Genomic DNA, 20,434 nt, shown 5'->3' on the forward strand with positions numbered 1-20,434 from the left:
GTGCTTAAATGAATTTTGAATAAACAGGATAAATAGTTGGTTTCTTGTATTTTAGTCTCTTAGTTACAAATTCATATAAATAATTTATTTTATTTAAATTTATACAAAACTATACAAAAGAAATAAATTTCCCAAGATACACAGCACAGAGTATAATTTGTAAAATTTCAAAAGAAAATTTGTAAAAGTTGTAGGTCATTATGCACATTACTTATAAAAATATGAAAATAAGAGGGCAGGAAAACAATCAAACAGTGAAAACTATTTTTATTTTCCTTGCCCCCTAAAAATGTAAGGAAAATCAAAGCACAAATTAGGTCACAAGGTAAGTAATTAGAAATTCTTAAATATTATGCTGTTAATTCTGTTGATACTAGCTAACTCCAGTCTACTTTAATATGTCATGTTAATACTTCCTATAGTGTTAATCTTCTTAAATTAATATTAAAATATCTTTGTAAAAGGAGAGGTAAAGTAATATTATACAGTATAATAGCAAACAAGGTGGTCCAGGGTTCTTAAGGTCACAGTGAATAATGGCTTAAACTAAGCCTATCTTATATATTTCTTCAGAGTAATTTGTGAGTGTGATAGGAATGGGTATTCTTACAGTCATTTTCTAGTCATACAGCAAATAGCCATATATTTAGCTAACTTCAGTTTGGAGATAGGAATCTCCATGAATATTATATATGTGCATATGCATTAGATATTCACATATATATATATAATTTTTTGGCTTTTCTGTTGCAAGCTTGAGCCATCTTTAATTTCCAAAGCGATTCATTCTTTTCATTTTATTAACTTTGCCCATGATATTCACCATATCATTTGATTTTATTAAGAGATATTCCCATCCCTTTCATTCAGTAAACTCTTTCAGATGTGTTCGTAAAGCATACTACTGATTTGTAAAATTTGTGTCATTTTGATTTTCTATAATGGAAGTAGAATATTATCTTTAACATTTTTTATTTCCAAAACCTGCTGTTTTGGTAGTAAAAATATTGTGGTGATTTTATCCACAATATTAGTCTGATTGTTGGCATGTTAAAGTGTTTTGCTGTTAAATATCTAAAAACTTATTTTATTGGAGTTTTTTTTGTGTGTGTGTGGCGTTTGACATCCATGTACATCAGTAGTTATCTAAATAGTAAGTCCTCTCCATTTCTACATTTCTAAAGATGCAAAAGGATTTTTTTCTGCATCATAGAAATAAAATGGGCTGTGATTGCCTCAGCCAGAGTAGTTCACCTAATCGGATTTTTACAATACCCTCTTTCTTTTAGTGACATTCCCCGGATTCCTGAGAGTTCCCATCCTCCACTGGAGTCCAGTGAGTATGAGATTTCTGTGTTATTATAAAGTTTAGAACTAAATCAAAGAGTTAAGACTTATCCTTTTTGTCAGTTATTTAACATAAAGGAATTGGTGTTACCAGACTAAGGTTGTCCTCACTGATACCAGAATTTGGCCACCATGCCAATATTGGAAGCCCAAAAAAGTTTCCTTTAAGATTTTTCTTTTTTTGCTTTTTCTTTTGTGGCTATATAAGGGTCTTTACTACAGTATTAATTTAATGCCAATCCATGGCAAAATAAATTTTTGGGTCATTCTACATTATGAATAAAATTTTAATATTTGTCTCTATTGTATACAATATAATCTTAACTCCTCCTGAATGACTTCAATTTCCACATAGATAATTTTTTTCAGTCCTCTAGCTCCACAGTGAATTTTCTTTCTGCCCACTGGCTTCCATTATTATATCTGAGACTATTTTGTTGTAGATACAATTATTTGTTGTTATGTCTATTTATGAGGTTGCTCATAAGACTGAGCTGCTAACCAATCAAACAGAATAATTCGGTATCAGAACAAATTTTTATCTACAGAAAACAGAACTATTAGAGGTTTAATAATTGAGCTCTGAGAGATTCATGACTGTTTTGATGAGAAGTGGCTGGAGCTGGAGAATAATACTAAATGAAATTAGCCAATCCCCCAAAAACAAATGCTGAATGATTTCTCTGATTTAAGGATGCTGATCCATAATATGCTATGGGCAGAGGGTGAGGGGATGAGAGGATTAAATGAGACTAGGATATAAAAAGGCATGCCATCATGTTATCATACCTGCAGGTTTGGCTTTGAGATATAGACCAATATAGATGGGAAATAGGACTAACTAGTTGCATAATTATGGTATGGATAAGATTTAAAAAATTAGCAGATTCTTATATAAGAAACAAACTGATTTTAGAAGCAACAGTGTTCCTGTTCTGAGTCTTGATAAAAATTATCTTAAAAGAGATCTGATAAAAGCAACATAGTAACAAAGACTATTTTACAGATCTGTTTCTTATAAGTTTCCTTTAGAGTCTAGGAGATGATGGCATGTGGCTTAATTTAGAGTTAATTAGTGAGTGCAGAAAAACAGTATGTCAATGACATACCTCAGGCAATATCCACAAACAGTATGAAACAATTGCTAAGTTTGAATGGCTGTGTGTTCAAGGTGATACTAGTCGGGTAATTGCACTCTGTTAGCATCCTACCCTTACCCATGTTGTCAGGGATACACACTATGAGAAAAGAGAACCAGCCTCCTTTATTTGAGGGTAAAGGAAGTCATTTGTCATGAATTAATGAGAAAGTGCATTCACAGAGGCTAAAGAGATTCATAGTAAGATTAAAAGTAACAAAGATAAATTTAAAAACAATGATGTAATATAAAATTAGATGTGATTCATAAATTATATTCCATATGTATACATTTTAATTTTCTAAGATACCTTATAATAAATGATCCATTTGCCACCATAATGAACACAACAGGCACCACATTCCTTATTACTAATGCATGAGCCTATACCTATATTTGGATTTATAAGAGATTATGCAGTACTGTACCCTGCAGAAATATAGCAGATCAATAACTTTTAAGTTGAAACAAATAAAGGCAACATTTTGCTAAATCATTCAAAATATCTTCAAAACAGGAGCTTAACCAAAGAAAACAAAATGGCTTTCCATAGCTGTACCTTTAAAAGTAGGCTCTATTATTAATGCTGGTATTATTATTTTATACAAATAACAGGTACATTAAATATTTTATTTAAAAAAAGAATTATTCCTTAGACTTAAACACACTTAAATGTTACTTAAATTTTTTCTCATTTTAGGTTCAAGCTCCTTTGAATCTCAAAAGATGGAAAGGCCTTCCATTTCTGTTATTTCTCCAACAAGTCCTGGAGCCCTGAAAGATGCCCCACAAGTCTTACCAGGGCAACTTTCTGTACGTATATTTTGTACATACAAAGATACTTAGCATTTGTCACTCTTTGAGTGTGTCTTAACAAAAATCCCTGGCTTTCCTTGAAACCTACAATAAATATGTAGTCATATGACAGTATAATCACTTTGTTAATTTTTAAGCATTCCTTCAGCTATTCCTTTAATTCATATATTTATATGGAAATATTTATTGAATGTCCACAATATACCATATCCTTAAATGTTACTTAATAAATGGAAACCTAAGTAAAATATTCATTATTTTGCCATGTCATATTAATGTTTCTAAGGCAATAATTATTTATATATAATTTTCTTAGAAAGTCATGTTTAATGTACTTAACCCCTTCTGAGTCTAGAGCCTGAGAAACTTAAATTTAAAATAATCTTTGTAGATTCCTAAGGCATTTGGTGAAATGATAGCACTGCAGGCACTCTAAAAAAATTGCCATTTCCCTCACTTGTGTCTCCATGTGATCTGGGGAAAGCCAGGATTTGGACACCATAGCTAACTATTATGAAGAGATTGTAGATTGATTCAGAATATGGGACATATTAAGAAGAGATATGTAGATTGATTCAGAATATGGGACATATGAATAAATAACTAAAAAGAAAACCTAGCTTCAAATTATTCTACAATTAATTGATTTTTTGTTGTTTTGGTAATGTGTTTATTTCTGTTTCTCTCTTTGCTGTTCTTAGTTTTAATTAGTCAAAGATAAATGTAAGCTCACTTATTTCAAAGGCTTTCTTGGTTTTCACTCCTACTTTTAGTATAATTAATATCTTAGTATAGTCCCTTATATATATTTTATCTGCCTTAAAATCTTTTTTTTTTTTTTTTTAGTTTGTGTATACTCTTCGCCTATACTTTTAAAAGAGTGAAAATCTATTGGGGTTTTATGAAAAATGTCTCCCTAGTATTAACTGAGAACTGGAGGGTTGGATTCATACAGATCTGGATTCTTAATTTGCCCCTCGCTATGAAAAAACACTCCCATATTAAAATAGCTTATTTTGTTATCATGACTCTTAAATATGCTCCAACATGTGATCATCAGCCATGTATATTTATATTTCTTATTCAACCATAAAATCCAAAGGAACTTCTAGATTAAAGAAATAAAACGAACTCTATGGTTAATTTAATGTGTCATTACTGCTGCCAGCACAAATCTCTCCTGACAGCTGAAGTTTGGTTCTAAGGGTTTTGACAACAGAATGTCAGTGTGCTGTTTCCCATTTTTCTTAGTTTAACTATCAAGCAATTTTAGTTAGCAGAAATACCATCTGTCCCTCATGTGGTTTGAAGATATCATTTATGCACTGAGTCCTCCTTTGTTTATTTTCCCCTTCTCATGAATTAGCCTGTAGTAAGTTAATCATAAAACTTAAATGAGAAAAAATGACAGAAAACACTTAGTAGCTTCCCAATGTCTTTTAGTCTCTTATATCTGAATACTGAAACTTCTTTCATCAACCCATGGCACTAAAAAGTGCATTTAGCTGATCTATGATCGAGTCACTGGTAACCACCAAACTTTTGGGTTAAGCATTTAAAAAACAAGGATAATGATTTCAATATTGCCCTCTTCCCCAAATTGTGGCATAAGATATAGTACTGTAGGCCTGTCAGCTGTAAGTTAGGTTCAAAATGCTTCGAGAGAAAAGTTGAATTCTAAATGATTACACTTTCCAGTTGGTGTTCTTTTCAGAAATAATACATGAAGTTTTATTATAATACAATTTAAATGTTTTTCTTTAAATATAATTTTAATATTATTTAATGTAAAAATTATAATACTTCATGCTTTTTTTTTAAATAATTCCTTCTGCATTGCTCTTAGGTGAAGCTGTGGTATGATAAAGTGGGACACCAGCTGATTGTAAATGTTCTGCAAGCAACAGATCTTCCCTCTAGAGTAGATGGGCGTCCCAGGAATCCTTATGTAAAAATGTATTTTCTTCCAGATAGAAGGTAGTGAATAATTTTAGAAAAAATGCTAAAATATGTACTAACAGAAGAGATAGAATATTTTCTTCTGAAATATATTTTCTAAATGTAACAGATTATTTTTTCAGAGGGAGCAAACTTCATTTTATATGAAAAAAAAAAAAGTCCCTCAAGCTTTTTGTTTACTTGAAAATAATCTGGCAATTTTTAAACATGTCCATTACCTTGTTTATCCATGTCTTTGATAGCAGCACATCATTTAGAATACACCTTTGTGTGTTTGTGACTATAATCATAGCTTTTGCTTACATTGAAGTTGAAATTAGAATTCTATCTAACTCTATAGTGTTTTCAGACTTTTATTTTATACGCTAAAAGTAGTAAAAAACCAATAGCAATATTACATGTAACTGCAGTAGGTGGCAGCATATACTTGTTTTGCTTGCTCATTTACAAAACATCCTTATTTTTCAGTGATAAAAGTAAAAGGAGGACCAAAACAGTAAAGAAAGTACTAGAACCAAAATGGAATCAAACTTTTGTCTATTCACATGTACATCGTAGAGATTTTAGAGAGCGAATGTTAGAAATAACTGTGTGGGATCAACCAAGAGTACAAGAAGAAGAAAGCGAATTTCTTGGAGAGGTGATGTATATTGTAGAGATTCAAGTCAAATGCTCAATGAGGTTTTTATTTAAAAAATACATGTTAATTATGATTACTGATATATTTTGTTTTGGTAAAGGTGCTTAAATTAATTTGAGAACCACCCTTTCAGATCCTCATAGAATTGGAGACAGCACTTTTAGATGATGAACCACATTGGTATAAACTTCAGACACACGATGAATCTTCACTACCTCTGCCTCAGCCATCACCTTTCATGCCAAGGCGACACATTCATGGAGAAAGCTCTAGCAAGAAGCTTCAAAGTAGGTCAAGATCTTTTTAGTTACCAGAAAATAATTAAGTTTTAATGATCTAATTGGAGATTATCATGGAAGATACTTTTAAGGGTTTATTACAGATTAAACTATTGGAAAATTGATCATCTATATAAAGAGTCTGGACAAAACTATTTTCTCCATTTTCACAATAAAATAACATATATATCATAGCAGAGGAATTCCAGAGCTAAGAGCTAAAATACTATGAGTTATAATTCTTATGCAAGACTCTTTGAGTTGCTAATTGGTTAAATGATAGAGTAATTTCCATCATTATTAATGGGTTGCTACATGTCAGGTCTTAATAACTTTATAGTTCATGGATATTTTTAGTCTTATATTAATAAGAAATATGCTTTTTAAACATAAAGTTTATTGTTATTCATTTGGTGGTCAGGAAAATTTATTTTGCTGTAGTATCTAGTAATTTTTTGAGTTATAAATAAATTTTTTATCTAACAACCGGAATTAGAAACCTCATTTTGGTAATCTGGAACCAAATATTTTAAGTGTAATTGAATATTTCATGTTAGTCCTTTCTTTCAATCATTTCCCCAAAATTAATGTTTAATGCAGTATAATGGCAAATTCTAGAAACTAAACATACATATTTTAAAAAGACCCTGATGTCCTTTCAATAGTATGAGCTCCACAGAGCTCCATCCAAGGGAGGTTCTTTGAACCTTTTCCACTCAGCCCCATCTTTCCTGAACTGCCCAGGAAGGTGATTGGCTGTGTGGAAAACAGTGCGTATACATGGCCATTGGCTTTTAGTATAGAATTTTAATTAAAGAGTAATCTGAAAGGTCAAAATCTTATCTTACAAGGTCTCTTTGCTTTTATGTCTTCAGTATGATGCTATAGTGAGGAAATTCTTAGAAAATATCCTTAGAAAACAAACATTAATTACATAAAATATCATCTCAAGTGTTTATACTATTCTTGTTCAAAAGTATTGAGTAGCAATGTATTTAGTATAAAAAATTGACCATATCCTTTACATTTCATAAACCAATCAGACACAGAGGTATCTGTTTGCCTTACTGTTGTGCAGGATCTCAGCGAATCAGTGATAGTGACATCTCAGATTATGAGGTTGATGATGGTATTGGAGTAGTTCCTCCAGGTGCGTTGGTGAAGAGCATGGCTCAGCTTCACTGTGCTTCCTTGCTTGTTTTCGCTGTCAACTTCTAGACTTTTTTGGGATACTGAACTGGAGATCTGTAGCACAGAAAAATCAGTATTTTATTATTCCATGGTGACTTGCATTTCAAATTTTTAAGAAAGTTTAAAATGTAATAGTATCTATTAATAAACATCCCTATGACTTAATTTAGGTTCATTCATTGAAGTTTAACTAGGTGAAATCAATCATTATTTCACAATGCTCTTAGCAAAAGTGAAAATATGAATTTCATTTTGAAAGAATATGATGAATTGTATTACATAAAATTCCATTCTTCCGTGTTTCATATTGTATTTCTATGATTCTCTTTCCTCCATTTCTGAGAACACAGTAGCCTTCCATGGAATATACTGAGAAAGGTGCATGGCAGGGCTTATAACTGCATGTGGCATGGCTATAATTTTAATGCTTTTGTGATGTGTACACTACTGATTATACCTAGAATGTGTGTGTGTGTTGTCAAATCAGAAAGTGCCTTAGAAAGATTCGATACTCATTTGAAGTCTTATCTTTTATTCATTGTATAAACTGGTGAGATTTTTGTGATATTGTACAGTCCAAATTTATGTTTTCTGTATGACTTTTGTCAAGGAAGTGTGTAAAACCAAGTAGTAATGGCTTACTTTTTTGGGTACTAACACTATATTGCTTTATTAATTTAGTATTAAAAGGAAAGTAAATATTCCAATAAGAATAAATTAAAGAGCTAATCCTGGAACATATACATGTAATTATTAATAGCAGTTTGTTGGAATAATATTGTCTTAAGTCCCCTAGATTTACATAATTTCTCAGATAGGGATGCACTTAATTTGAAGGCAATGATTTTGGCAAAATTCATAGACTCCACACCAGTGACTAAGTTGGCAATTTGGAGAGATGCATCCAACTTTATTAAACATAGGAGAAAATTATGGAAAATTCTCTCAAATCAGATTTCATTTGCTCTCTACAATCCAGAGAAAATATTCTATTTAATCATGTATAAAAAGTAGTCAGTGTGGGTAAAACAATAAATCTAGTGCTATATACACCTACATACAATTATATAACTTTAATATCAGAGTATCAGTGACAATTTTGAAAAAGATTGGATGACATTTTCTATTTGCTTTCTGTTTTATTTTTTTAATGATCATGGAAATTATGCACATTCTTGACAGAAATGTTTACATAAAGTATAATAATCATTTTCATACAATTGAAGGCACATGTGGTTATCAGTTTAAATCCATTGACATATTCAAGTAGAATCAAATGGTTATTTTGGGGAAAGTCATCAAATATAACACAATTCTTGGCTATTCATCAGCGTTAATGGTATTGTTACTACTTATATAAATAAAATTTACTTCTAAGAGTGGTTCCCATATTTTAATCACTTGTAATTTCATATTTTTATAGGGAGGCAGGACAGAATTAAGGAATAAATTAATAGATAATGAAATAAATATTTACTAAAATAATGCATTTCTTCTCTTTTCTGTGACACATTACATAGATATCAGCATCTAAGAAGTAAAAATGAGTTATAGGACCCACTATAGATGGGAACAGTTCTTGGGTACCACCAAAGAACACTGAATTCTAAATATTCTTATATTCAGTACTGAAATATATTGCTCATACTATGTGTTTGTGAACATATAATCACTTGTATCATACAGAAGCAGTGTTTAAATTTTCTTTTCAAACAATATTTTTCATTTTTCGTTAGTATTTAAAAATATAATATGCTGAAATTTGAAAGAATGTAATTAGTGATTTACATAGTAACTAGTGATTTACATAAAACATAACCAATAAATAATAAATTATGTTTCAGATGTCATTTCATAAATTAGTAAATGGGATCATGATATTCATTTATAGTTTCAGATATACTCTTCATTGATCCAATGATTGAATATATGGTACCTTCTAAAGATATATGTGGCAAAAGTAATATAATAAGCCACAGAGTAATAGATAGTATATTTTAAATAAAGAGGAAAGATGAGGCATTGACAAAATGGGCAAGAAGTTAAAATGAAGTGAGGGGGTAAGTTAATAAACACACATAATGTATTCCCCTATCTTTTAGCAGCTGATCACAAATTTGCTTCTATATTTTCCAGCATGAGTATGAAGAGAACATTTATGTAGATGTGGATGCTAGTTCTACATGTTTAATGTACTCAGTGTAATTCCTGGTTGCATATGACCTGAAGAAGCTTAAAATCTTACCCCAGCCAAATCTTAAACTTTCCAATACCTTGACTTTTCTAGAATGTCTCCCACATATTTGCTATGTTTTGTTTTGTTTTGTTTTTTTATAGAGAGAAGCATAGCAGATTCTGAAAGCAGTTGATACCTCCATGGCTAGAGTTCTCAACTCTATAGCTTTGTGTAATTTAAAATAAATAATTATAGTGCCTTAAAAATAATAAATACCATATAAAAAAGGCCCTCACTTGAGAAGAGGCATCTGGTAACTTAACCTTTTGAATGTTACAATAAATTCAGAAAATTAAAAAAAAAAAAAACTCTCTGATTTCTAACTCTGAGCCAACTAAAACATTGGGATGAACACTAAATAGCAATCCGCCCCACTCATGTTTCTGAAGGTAGAGCACATATTTTCAATGCTCAATTAATCACAACAAGAAAGACATGTTACTTTTAAAAGCAAAAAACTACAAATGCATATTTATCTACAATGATTTAGTATAGAGTCAGACATTCAAATTTTGAATAATATAGCATGTAAATGAAACTTAGAATGACTTCGAGTCACCACAATAGTGTATGTTGCCTTCAATATACTCTCTGTATAAAATCGGAACTTTCTAGTGAATTTTAGGAAAAGTTATATTAAATAATCTTAGTGTATGAAAAGTTTTAGGGTAATATTTTGTTCTCTGAACTCTTTTGTTGATAATAGTATAAAAGAGGCATTGCTCTCTATATAAACACCAAACCCTGCAAAAAAATTATATATTTTAACTGCAAAATTCTTTAGAATTTCTCTCTTAATATTTAACTATACTACATCTAGTATATACCTTGAATATTAATTGAAATCATGAAATTGATCATGTTTCTAATTCAGTATTGATGTTCCAAACTATTGTATAATTGATACCAAATGGTAATTTAAATTGTTAAGTAAGTCTAACATTGGATTCCTTATCCATGAAAATTGTGACCATTTTTATAATGAGCTGTGAAGTATATTCACTACCTGCTAATTTAGTTGGTCTGTTTCTCATCTTTATGTTACAATTTATACATCTGAACACCAAAAATATTTTCTACATAAAACTCAAAAAAATGGATAGCCATTTATTTGACAACAAACTGAAATATATGCATTTACAAATTATGCCATTTATGTTATCATTTTTGGTCAGTATAATGATGTTTTTAACATTATAACAAAGTAGTTTGAACTTGTTTTATCTCAGTATTATCATATTTCACTTTATGAGACATTTAAAAACCATGGTGATGTTTTAAAATTTAGTCATGAGATGATGTAGTCATAACAGATAAACTGCTGAGGAATTATTTGTAAGTGATGTTTTATGGCATATTTTTAAAAGGATGTGGGAGTTATCAAATAAAAAATGAACAAAAGCATGAGCTCTGTCCAGTTAGATTTTCATGGTTCATGTACATTTTATGTAGTTATTGTAAATAGAACTGTAGTTGTAAATAGAACTGTATTACTACACATTATATTTTTAATTTTTCTTGCTCTAACAGTGATGCTTTTGAAGAAATTTTAAATTCTAAACCATTATTATGGATTTGAGATAACTATTTTATTTTAATCAAACCAGAGATGATATAAACCTTTTTGCTTCATGAGAGAAATGGCCATTAGAATTTATTTTAATTGTATTTGTCTTAATTATATTAGCTTATGATAATAATTAACAAAATTATGCAATACTTTTATATGTCATCTTATAGATTTGATGACTTGTTAAGGTTGATTTTCTCTGCATTGCCATAATCATCTCTACTCATACAATTCTTAATTTGACAATTATAGTCTTATCTCTGGTTTGCAAAATTCACAATCAGTATTTGTAATAATAAAGAGCTGCTACCCTTCTTCATAAATTAAAATTGGCATGGAATTATTTTCATTTTTAAATTAAAATTGATATGATAGTTTCATTTTTTTTACTAGGCCATCTATAGTCCAACTAAAATAAAATAATTTATTATTTGGAAGAAAAATTTAAATGAAAAACTTAAATTGAAGGAGACATAAAATTTCTAAGCATTGATTTGTATATCAACTATAATTCACTGTCAAGTGCTTCATTTATGTTGCCGAAAAGTAACTAATTCATTTTTTCTTTTAATTAAATAGTATCCCAACTCATCCTAATGTCTGAGGCATCATCTGTCATGTTTACATTCAGTTTCTTAATGGTAGCATAGAACCAAATTGCAACTGTTCTTATGCATGTATTTATCACACTCTGTGTCCATATACTTAGTACATTTGAGAATAAGGCTAATAATAATGATTGCATGGCATTTAATATTAATAGGTCAGTAAATGCTTTAACACAATTTCATATGTCCATGTTAATGTGTGCATTATAAAAAAGTACTAACAATTTTTTGTGTATACTTTTGCCAGTGGGTTATAGGTCTAGTGCTAGAGAAAGTAAATCAACAACATTAACTGTGCCAGAACAGCAAAGAACAACTCATCACCGCTCACGTTCAGTATCTCCTCATCGCGGCGATGATCAGGGAAGGCCGCGTTCACGTTTACCAAATGTGCCATTACAGAGGTAGGCTTAGTGTCCCTGTATTTTTTAATTAAAAACACATTGTGAATTTCTGCAATACTCTTAACTGAAATGAAACAATGGTTAGGTCAGTCGAATTGTTTTTTTTTCCAGAATTGTTTGTAGGCAAATGCTTCTTTATTCTTTATCCAACCTATGCAGCAATCTGTTCTTCAATCTTAAGAAATTTTTCAGAGAGTGAAAGAAGTTTATGTTCTAAGGATAAGTTTTGAGAAACTGTTTATATTTGTGAGTTTTCTCTCCTTTCAGGGAAATTTTATAGTAATCACTAAGAACTGTGCAGTGAAGTGACAAAGGATAAGGTTAGGAGGCAGAATGTATTTTTAGGAGATTTATTATTATTTCCTTGAAACACTTTAAAAGCTTGGAGAAGTAGATGAAATATCTGTAATATAGTACAATACTATATTACAGTACTCGTCAGTGGTTGTAATTAAGCAGATGAAAAATTGTGATCCTTTTTTGATAGAGATGCTAGAGAAGGTTGAAGAAATGCAGCACAGCCAAAACCTAGAGAATAAATACTTTTAACTCATTGATTAAAATAGATTTGGGGTACGATGGCAGCACTTTTTAAGCCATGTCATTTGTTTACCAATTGCTATCAGTTCCTTCCTCTTGGTCTGTCTGTCTGTCTGAGAGGATGATTCACTTTGACTAATAGATTTTTATCATCATTTTAGGAGCTTAGATGAAATTCATCCAACAAGAAGATCACGTTCTCCAACCAGACACCATGATGCCTCCCGAAGTCCTGCTGATCACAGATCCAGAGATGTGGATAGTCAGTATTTATCAGAACAAGACAGGTACTTGTCCAAATTATGATATCAACATTACAAGTTTTTCTGTTTTCTGTTTTAATGTGCACAAATATTGTGGCATACTACATTAAAGAGTAAACATATGTCATCACTCAAAACACAACTTCTCTCAAGGAACAGCTGTTAAGATGTTCTTATAAAATTGCAACTCTACAAATATTTGGACAATAATATATTGTTATAAAACTTTTTTTCCCAAAGTTACACTTCATGTCTATCTAGTTGTAAAGGCAAAATTTGTTCTTGAGTTAGACACCGACCTAAATTTTAGAAGGGAGCCTACATGAACAAGTTTCAAATATTTATCTTTTATGGGTCACAATGGTTGGGATGTTATTTTTCTAATTATAAAGATTGTTATTTATGAAATTAAAAACCTTTTGGAAATGGGTCATCTGGAAATTAATATTGCAGAGTGTTGGAGAGAACTTCACTATTAATGTTTTTATCATATACCTCAATTTTTCTGAAATATTATTCCAGAAATGTCTGTAAAATAGAAAATGTTGGGATGGAGTCTTTTGAATAACCACGTAATTTAGTTCTGCACGTATTTATGTACATATAATTCTTGGATATTTATTATAAGTCTACATTATGAATTTGTTTTCCCACACATTCACAGCCTTTCTCCCCAGAATAACCACGTTTGTACTATAACTTGACCATAAGTTCAGGGTCTGATTTTTTAATCCCCCTTGTTGAATATTCTCTTCTGGCTTTTCAAAGTAGAGAAACTTTCCATGAGGAGTAGGGAAATGATGGTAGTGCTGAATGATTTATTGCCATGAAGACAAGGACCAGAGGCCAAGTTGAGCTTCTTACCTCCTAATTGTTACCCTGCTGTGGGATGTGGTGTCATGCCCTACAAGAGGGGAGTCACCCTGGACACTGGGACAGGGAAATGCTCTGAGAAATAGGATTCCAGACTGTTAAGCTTGAACTGAGTTGATTGAGGGCTGCTTTGCTTTTTTGACATTGATTTAGCACTCAGTGAATTTTACTGAGGAGGAAAAACAAAGGGTCACCTGACCAAGGAAATCAATATAGTGAAACTAATTTGGATAAAGAAAACAGTGTCAATTTTAAAAGAAAAACTCCTAATCAAGTACCTTCCCAATTGTTTAAGAAAAAACACATGGTATGGCATTTTCTGTAGCTGTTAGAGCTAAGAAAACTATCTTAAGTTGCTAAAAATAAATAAAAGTTTTAGGGTTCCAATTAGAATCATAAAATCAAATTTTGTATTTTTTTAATAAATATTCAAATGTCTACACTTAGAAATCACTTCCTTATCTTATTTGGATAAGGTTTATTTTTGTTTTGTTTTTATAGTCTGTGAAATCATTTTGAAAGACAATAGCAAGTCAGTAATAGCTAGGACTTCAACCATAATGTTTGTACTTTATTGTTTAACTTTTTTAAATGCTGTCATGTTTATTTTTGTTTAACCTCTCAAGCAAATATGCTAGTGCAGACAATCTGGTTTCTTCCCCTTTCATGTTTCCATCTGCATACCATTGGCATAATCCATGTCATTTAATGCTTCATAATTTATCTGTTTCACTCACCACCCATCCTGTCTGTGCAGTGAGCTTCTTATGCTGCCCAGAGCAAAACGAGGACGAAGTGCAGAATGCCTACATACTACCAGGTAAATACAGGGAACTGGTAACGGTGACTGTGTGTGATGACTCTCTCCATTCTACTATTCTTCCATCTCTCCCTTATTGTTATTATGACATACAGGTAAAAGAAATTTCCCAACTATCCAAAAATTGTTTCATTGTGTATGGAGATTATGAAAAAATTTCCAAGCATATTTCAGTTCTAATCCAGGCAAACAATATTGCCATCTGTATATTTCAAAATCCAGAGACTGTTGAGCCTCTGTGAGACTATTTTTATGTTCATAAAACTGAGGAAACAGTTTCTAAAATGAAAATTCTAAATGCTCACTGTGAGCACCCCCCCACACACACATACCTGTCTAGTCACAAGAGTTCTGATTTGTGCATAGCAATGTTATTGTTTTCATGATCATAATTTTGCTTTTTTAAATTTTCTTTCAGAATCTACTGTTATTTATGTTCTGTTTGCTTTTATTGCAGTGTTTACCAGTTCATTTGTTAATTTTTTTTAGTTGTAGTTGGACATAATACCTTTATTTTTTATTTATTTTTATGTGGTTCTGAGGATGAAACCCAGTGCCTTGCACATAGTAGGCGAGTGTCCCACTGCTGACCCATAACCCAAGCCCTACCAGTTCATAATTAGTTCTGCTTGCCAACTGAGTAAAAAATATAAAATTATTAATATTATAAAAATCACCTTAAATTACTTATGATAAACCATCCATGCTTATTATTAGATGTCTTTCCAAACAAATAGTTTGCTAATAGGTATGTTTTGTTTGCTAATTCTGGAGGTTTTCTCTTATTTCTGTTGATGTGACTATGAATGTAAAAAAAGAAAAAAACTCAAAACAGATACACTCACAAATTCTTTATGTTTACTAATAAATATTGTATCTACCTGACACCCAGTGTGTATTCCTAGTACATTCATACCTTTAGTCTAAAGAGAATTGCAAAAAATTTTTTTCCTTATTTTTTTTCTGGTGAAAGTGAAATATCGGGATATACAAAATATGATATACTAGTAGTTGCATCATTTTACACAATCTATCCTTAAGATGGATGCTTTACTAATAATTCAGAAATCCATATATAATATCTGTTTAATACAATTGGTACATTCATTTTGCATGTTAGAAGAAAAGCTTGATGCTTTATGTTAGCCTCATTATTTCTTGAATATACATGTAACTGAATGTTCAACTGAGGCAGATAAAGCCCTGCTATGAAACACTGTTACAAAAAAAAAAAAATACCAGGAAGTAGAAGTAGAACTAACCAAGTGTATAGTTCAGAACATGTCACTAATATCTCCTCTTTTCCACCCCTTCCTGATTTTTTAAATAGTAACAGTAATTGTTTCATTTAACTGATTCCACAACTGTCAATTATATTTTTTGTTATAAAGTTGTAACCACTATCATTTTATTCCTTAATTTTCAAAAACTACCCTTTCTTTCACTCCCTTATGTGTAATGCTAAAAATATAGAGATAGAGAAAACATGAGTTTGAATATATGTATGTAAATGGAATCTTTTCTGCACTTGTACTCATGTATTTATAAAAGAATTTTATCTGTATTTGAATAAATGCATATATGTGTATATGTGCACATAAATAACCACCAATTTTGTGGATATAACAATAATATAGTTTGATTTCATAATAATTACAGAAATTTATTATTAATATGACTTTCATGAATGAATCCTAACCATTGGTATAAAAATTTTCCATATCATGTTCACTTAGAACTTTAAAAAAAATAAAATCCAAGGATTTTATAATCTCCAGTATACATAAGAAAAATAAAATTTATTGCATACCAAGCACAATGTTAAATATTTAATTTACTTCATCTCAGTTTTCTACAGCACTTAATGTGCATATTATCTTCATTTTACAGATTAGGAAAATTGCTAAGAAAATTTGATACATAACAGAATAAGGATTTGAAATCAGATTGACAGATTTTCCAGTTAACTAGTTTTTCCAGGAATACAATAATTCTTCTTGTGAGATTTTCTGTCAATAAAAGAGTTCAGAAACTTTACAAAGTCCCTCCTTGGAGATTTATTAGGCATATGGTATTAAAATTATGTACTAAAGAAACCTCTCTCATGTTATTTAATCCATTTCCCCTAAATTATTTATCACAAAATACTTGTTTTCATAAAACCTTTCCTCAGGAAGTGCTCATGTAGAGAGTGTCATATCAGATATAAATACTATCATCATATTTAATGCTCACACATTTTGTTGAATAGATATTATTTTCCTCTTTTGTAGATATAGAAATAAGCTTAGGGTCTTGACCTGAATTTTTCCAGTCTGAGCTAGTAAGTGGCAAAGTCAAGGTGTTTGTGCTCATGTTGTTACAAAAGATTAAGCATTCAGACTACAAATTTTGTGCTATTTTCCATTCTGTTTTTCATTCCATGTCAATCTCTGATTAGAATGATCCTGAAAAACAATAACTTTTTGAAATAATTGCTTAGAAAAATTTTGTAGCAACCTATTACTAAAGATATTTGCCCAATATTAGGGTTAGCAAAGACCACTCTGTAAAACTGGTAGAATCCTTTGTGTCAATAAACTTTTCCTGTAGTGTATACTTGAAAATGGTCTTTTGCTAAATTTTTAAACTGAAGTTTTCAGGGGTTCCCTCTGATTTGACCATTGGCATAACCACAATTAAACCAGGACAGTGTTTGATAATTAGTATGTCCTTGGCAAATGTTTACTCCCTGCCTATTCATCACACTTTAAACTAAAATGGATGCTAAATACTCATAATGAGTAATTAACTTTGTAGAACATTATTATTTACCAAAAAATTAATTAATGGACTGATTTGCCCTTCGTGGCTTATATAGTCCAGAAGCATTGATAGGTTTTAGGGGATTCAGGCAAAGTTGGGCCTTGTTTCTAGCATTTTATGCCAATTCAATATTCAAATTCGAATTTATATCAAATGTCTACCTCACCCAATTTCCAGTGGTGAATTAGATTTGGATCCAGAAGCAGATAAAAGAATCTTTTTTCCTTGGCAGTCACTTCTTGGTTGCCTTTTTCTTTTTCTTTGTTTTACTGAACTCAGTTCCATGTCCAGCCTTATTCCTGTAATGCTGGTCAATTCTTTGCTTGTTTTTAAAACAGAATTTTTACTTTCTTAGTTATATTTTAACTCCCAAATTACATTAACTATTTGATTTGTATTTTTAGCTATGAGTTATTTACTTTCATAAAGTAACCATAATTTTAAGATTGGTTAATAAAAACTCATAGAACTTAGCTAGCAGTTATTTTTCTAAATAAGGCAATTATAATTTTGAGTATGGTAAAGTCAGGTGTCTATGATTTCACATTTTATTAATTTTAATCCTGCCTTCAAATAATTATTGTGGTTCTTTGCAGTAAAAAATAAATTCATCTACACAACTTTATTGGCCTCCTACTTTCTTTATGTCCTAGTAAAATGTTGCTTCATAAATATTTTTCTGTTCCCTGCATGTTTGTGTTGCCACTTTGCAGACATCTTGTTAGGCACTGTAAAACATTACCACCCAAGATGCCTTTATTACAGAACGGCTCTCACTGGGATATCTACAGGTAAGAGCCATAGAAGTGAGCCCTAGTTGTAGACCTAATCCCTAATCCCTTGCCTACTAAAAATAGAAAGTTTACATTCTTATAAAGCATTAATATTCTCTTTTGAAATTATATAGTGAGAACCATTAATAATATCTACATTGTTTTAGTTATAAAACATTAATTATAGAATAATTCTCTAAATGAAATCTGCACACCCATGTCAGAATTCTAGTTTGTTTCTTTGTCATTTATTTATTGTTTTACTTGTTGATTTTAATTACAGTAATTAATTTCATTTTGTTTTATTTGTGTGTAATTTTAATTTATGAAGCTCAATTCTGCCTGCATATTCTAAGACCAAATCAGTGACTAGACAGGACATTCCCCTTCATCATGAAGGCTTTAACTCAAGAGTATTGAGATTTACTGATGAGATATTGGTTAGGTAAGAACATCTGGAAGTGCTGCCTTCCACTCACTTGTCTATTGTTGTGAAACCAAAAAGTTGAGCTGTATGATTATTTCTCCTCTGATGTCCTTCATTTTGTTTTGGTGTGGCATTTGTTCTTAGTAATGAAGTTTTAGGCATTTTTGTTTTAGTGCTTCCTGTATCCAGTTTTTTCATAAGTAGGTGTGATTTAATGTCATATTTCAGTCTGAAATCCTCTTTTAAAATTATGCAAATCAATTTAAGCATAATCTTTGTTTAGTTTCATTTTCTAAACAAAATTTTGCACTGTCATCCTATCAACTATCTCACACCCTTATGAACTGAATCACAGTGATTCTACATTTTATGTAAAGAGAACATTATTTTATGCTTTACTCTCTAACATGGTCTTCCTTTCTTTGTTTTCTCTGTCTTTCTCTTCTACCACTGGATGCAATGCACTGGCACTAGTGAACTGCAGCCCTCCCTTGACAGGGCTAGGAGTGCTAGTACCAACTGCTTGAGACCAGATACTAGTTTGCATTCACCAGAACGAGAAAGGTATAAAATAAAGACTTTCTTAATTTCTTATCATTTGTACTGGTGATTTTTTTTTTCAATCACTTTGTTTTGTTTCATGTGAGTCTCACAGGTTTATTCATTCATGTTCACTGTGCTAATTGTCTACATCTCCCCCCTCCTTATTACACATGTCTATACAGAGATACGAGTATGTGGATACAACTAAGAGTGCCCATACACGTATTTCTATGAATGTTGAAAATGGTGTGATGTAATTTGTAATTGCTTCTGGCTGCTGCTTTTCTACTTTTGTTGCTCTTCAGTCCTTTTATTTATATACTACTCAGGGATCCTTCAGTATGCTGATACTATTATAAGGTCCAGTCAATTTCTCCAGGGGTGGATCACCTTCCCATGAGTTAAGAGCAGTCTTCCATAAACTCAAAATAGGAATTCAGTTTAGATAAAATATTTCCCTTATGCATCTATCTTCATTTTTGAATCAATGTGCTCTTTTATATATGTCATATTTTGCATTAAATTATATTTTGACAAGAGGAGTCATATGTTAATCAGATTTCTTGATGCCTTACCAAATAAATACGTACAATATATAATGTATGTATGCACATGTACTTTTTAAAAATTTTTAATTGATTGAGTAATAACAATTCTGATTTTAATTCAGACTCACTCAGTGATTGTGTTATACTGTCTTTTAATTGTATCTCATTTTCCCATTGTAAAAGAACTTTCTATTCCAGTAAATTTAGTTATAATTGGTCGTCTTGATTATACTTGCTATCTTTTTTATTTAGAAGTCATTTAGAGGATATTTGCATGCTACCTCTTTATAAATCCTGAAGAAAAATTATTTAGTGACACTAATGAAAGCCACTTATTCTTCAGAGGGTGCTTAAAGTTTTTCCTTAACAATTTTTGTACTCTATCAGTAATTTATTTCTGGTATTAAAAAATTGGTACAAATATTCATTTCTATTTTATAGCATCTTGATAATATTTTACAAAAAACCTTCTTTTATTCTGTAATATTCATATTTGTAAAATTAATCATAGAAAGAAATTAATTTTTATTTTGTATTCCTTTGCATTTATAATAGAAATTTTAGTTGAAATGACAATAAACTCCTAAAATCACAGTTGAAGTAGTTTTACCATTCTCTCTTTTCATATATTCCCCTCACACACAATAATTACAAG

General features: G+C 30.7%; 1 protein-coding gene across 47 annotated transcripts in view; it reads left to right on the forward strand.

The window, feature by feature from the left end:
- The window catches only part of Rims1 (regulating synaptic membrane exocytosis 1), a 440,790-nt gene that overhangs the window by 287,849 nt on the left and 132,507 nt on the right, over positions 1–20,434 (forward strand). For 20 of the 47 annotated variants that reach the window (XM_048805631.1, XM_048805635.1, XM_048805636.1 and 17 more), the window contains 11 exons: positions 1,290–1,336; positions 3,186–3,298; positions 5,148–5,278; positions 5,729–5,900; positions 6,034–6,187; positions 7,257–7,328; positions 12,031–12,187; positions 12,889–13,014; positions 14,621–14,683; positions 18,202–18,279; positions 19,163–19,252. In XM_048805631.1, coding sequence (XP_048661588.1) covers positions 1,290–1,336; positions 3,186–3,298; positions 5,148–5,278; positions 5,729–5,900; positions 6,034–6,187; positions 7,257–7,328; positions 12,031–12,187; positions 12,889–13,014; positions 14,621–14,683; positions 18,202–18,279; positions 19,163–19,252 — 1,203 coding nt within the window. The remainder of the gene's footprint in view (positions 1–1,289; positions 1,337–3,185; positions 3,299–5,147; positions 5,279–5,728; positions 5,901–6,033; positions 6,188–7,256; positions 7,329–12,030; positions 12,188–12,888; positions 13,015–14,620; positions 14,684–18,201; positions 18,280–19,162; positions 19,253–20,434) is intronic. The other 27 variants (XM_048805639.1, XM_048805644.1, XM_048805652.1 and 24 more) reach the window with 4 other exon arrangements.

The sequence above is a fragment of the Marmota marmota genome, unplaced genomic scaffold (assembly GCF_001458135.2).
Source record: "Marmota marmota marmota unplaced genomic scaffold, marMar, whole genome shotgun sequence".
Lineage (NCBI taxonomy): Eukaryota > Metazoa > Chordata > Mammalia > Rodentia > Sciuridae > Marmota > Marmota marmota.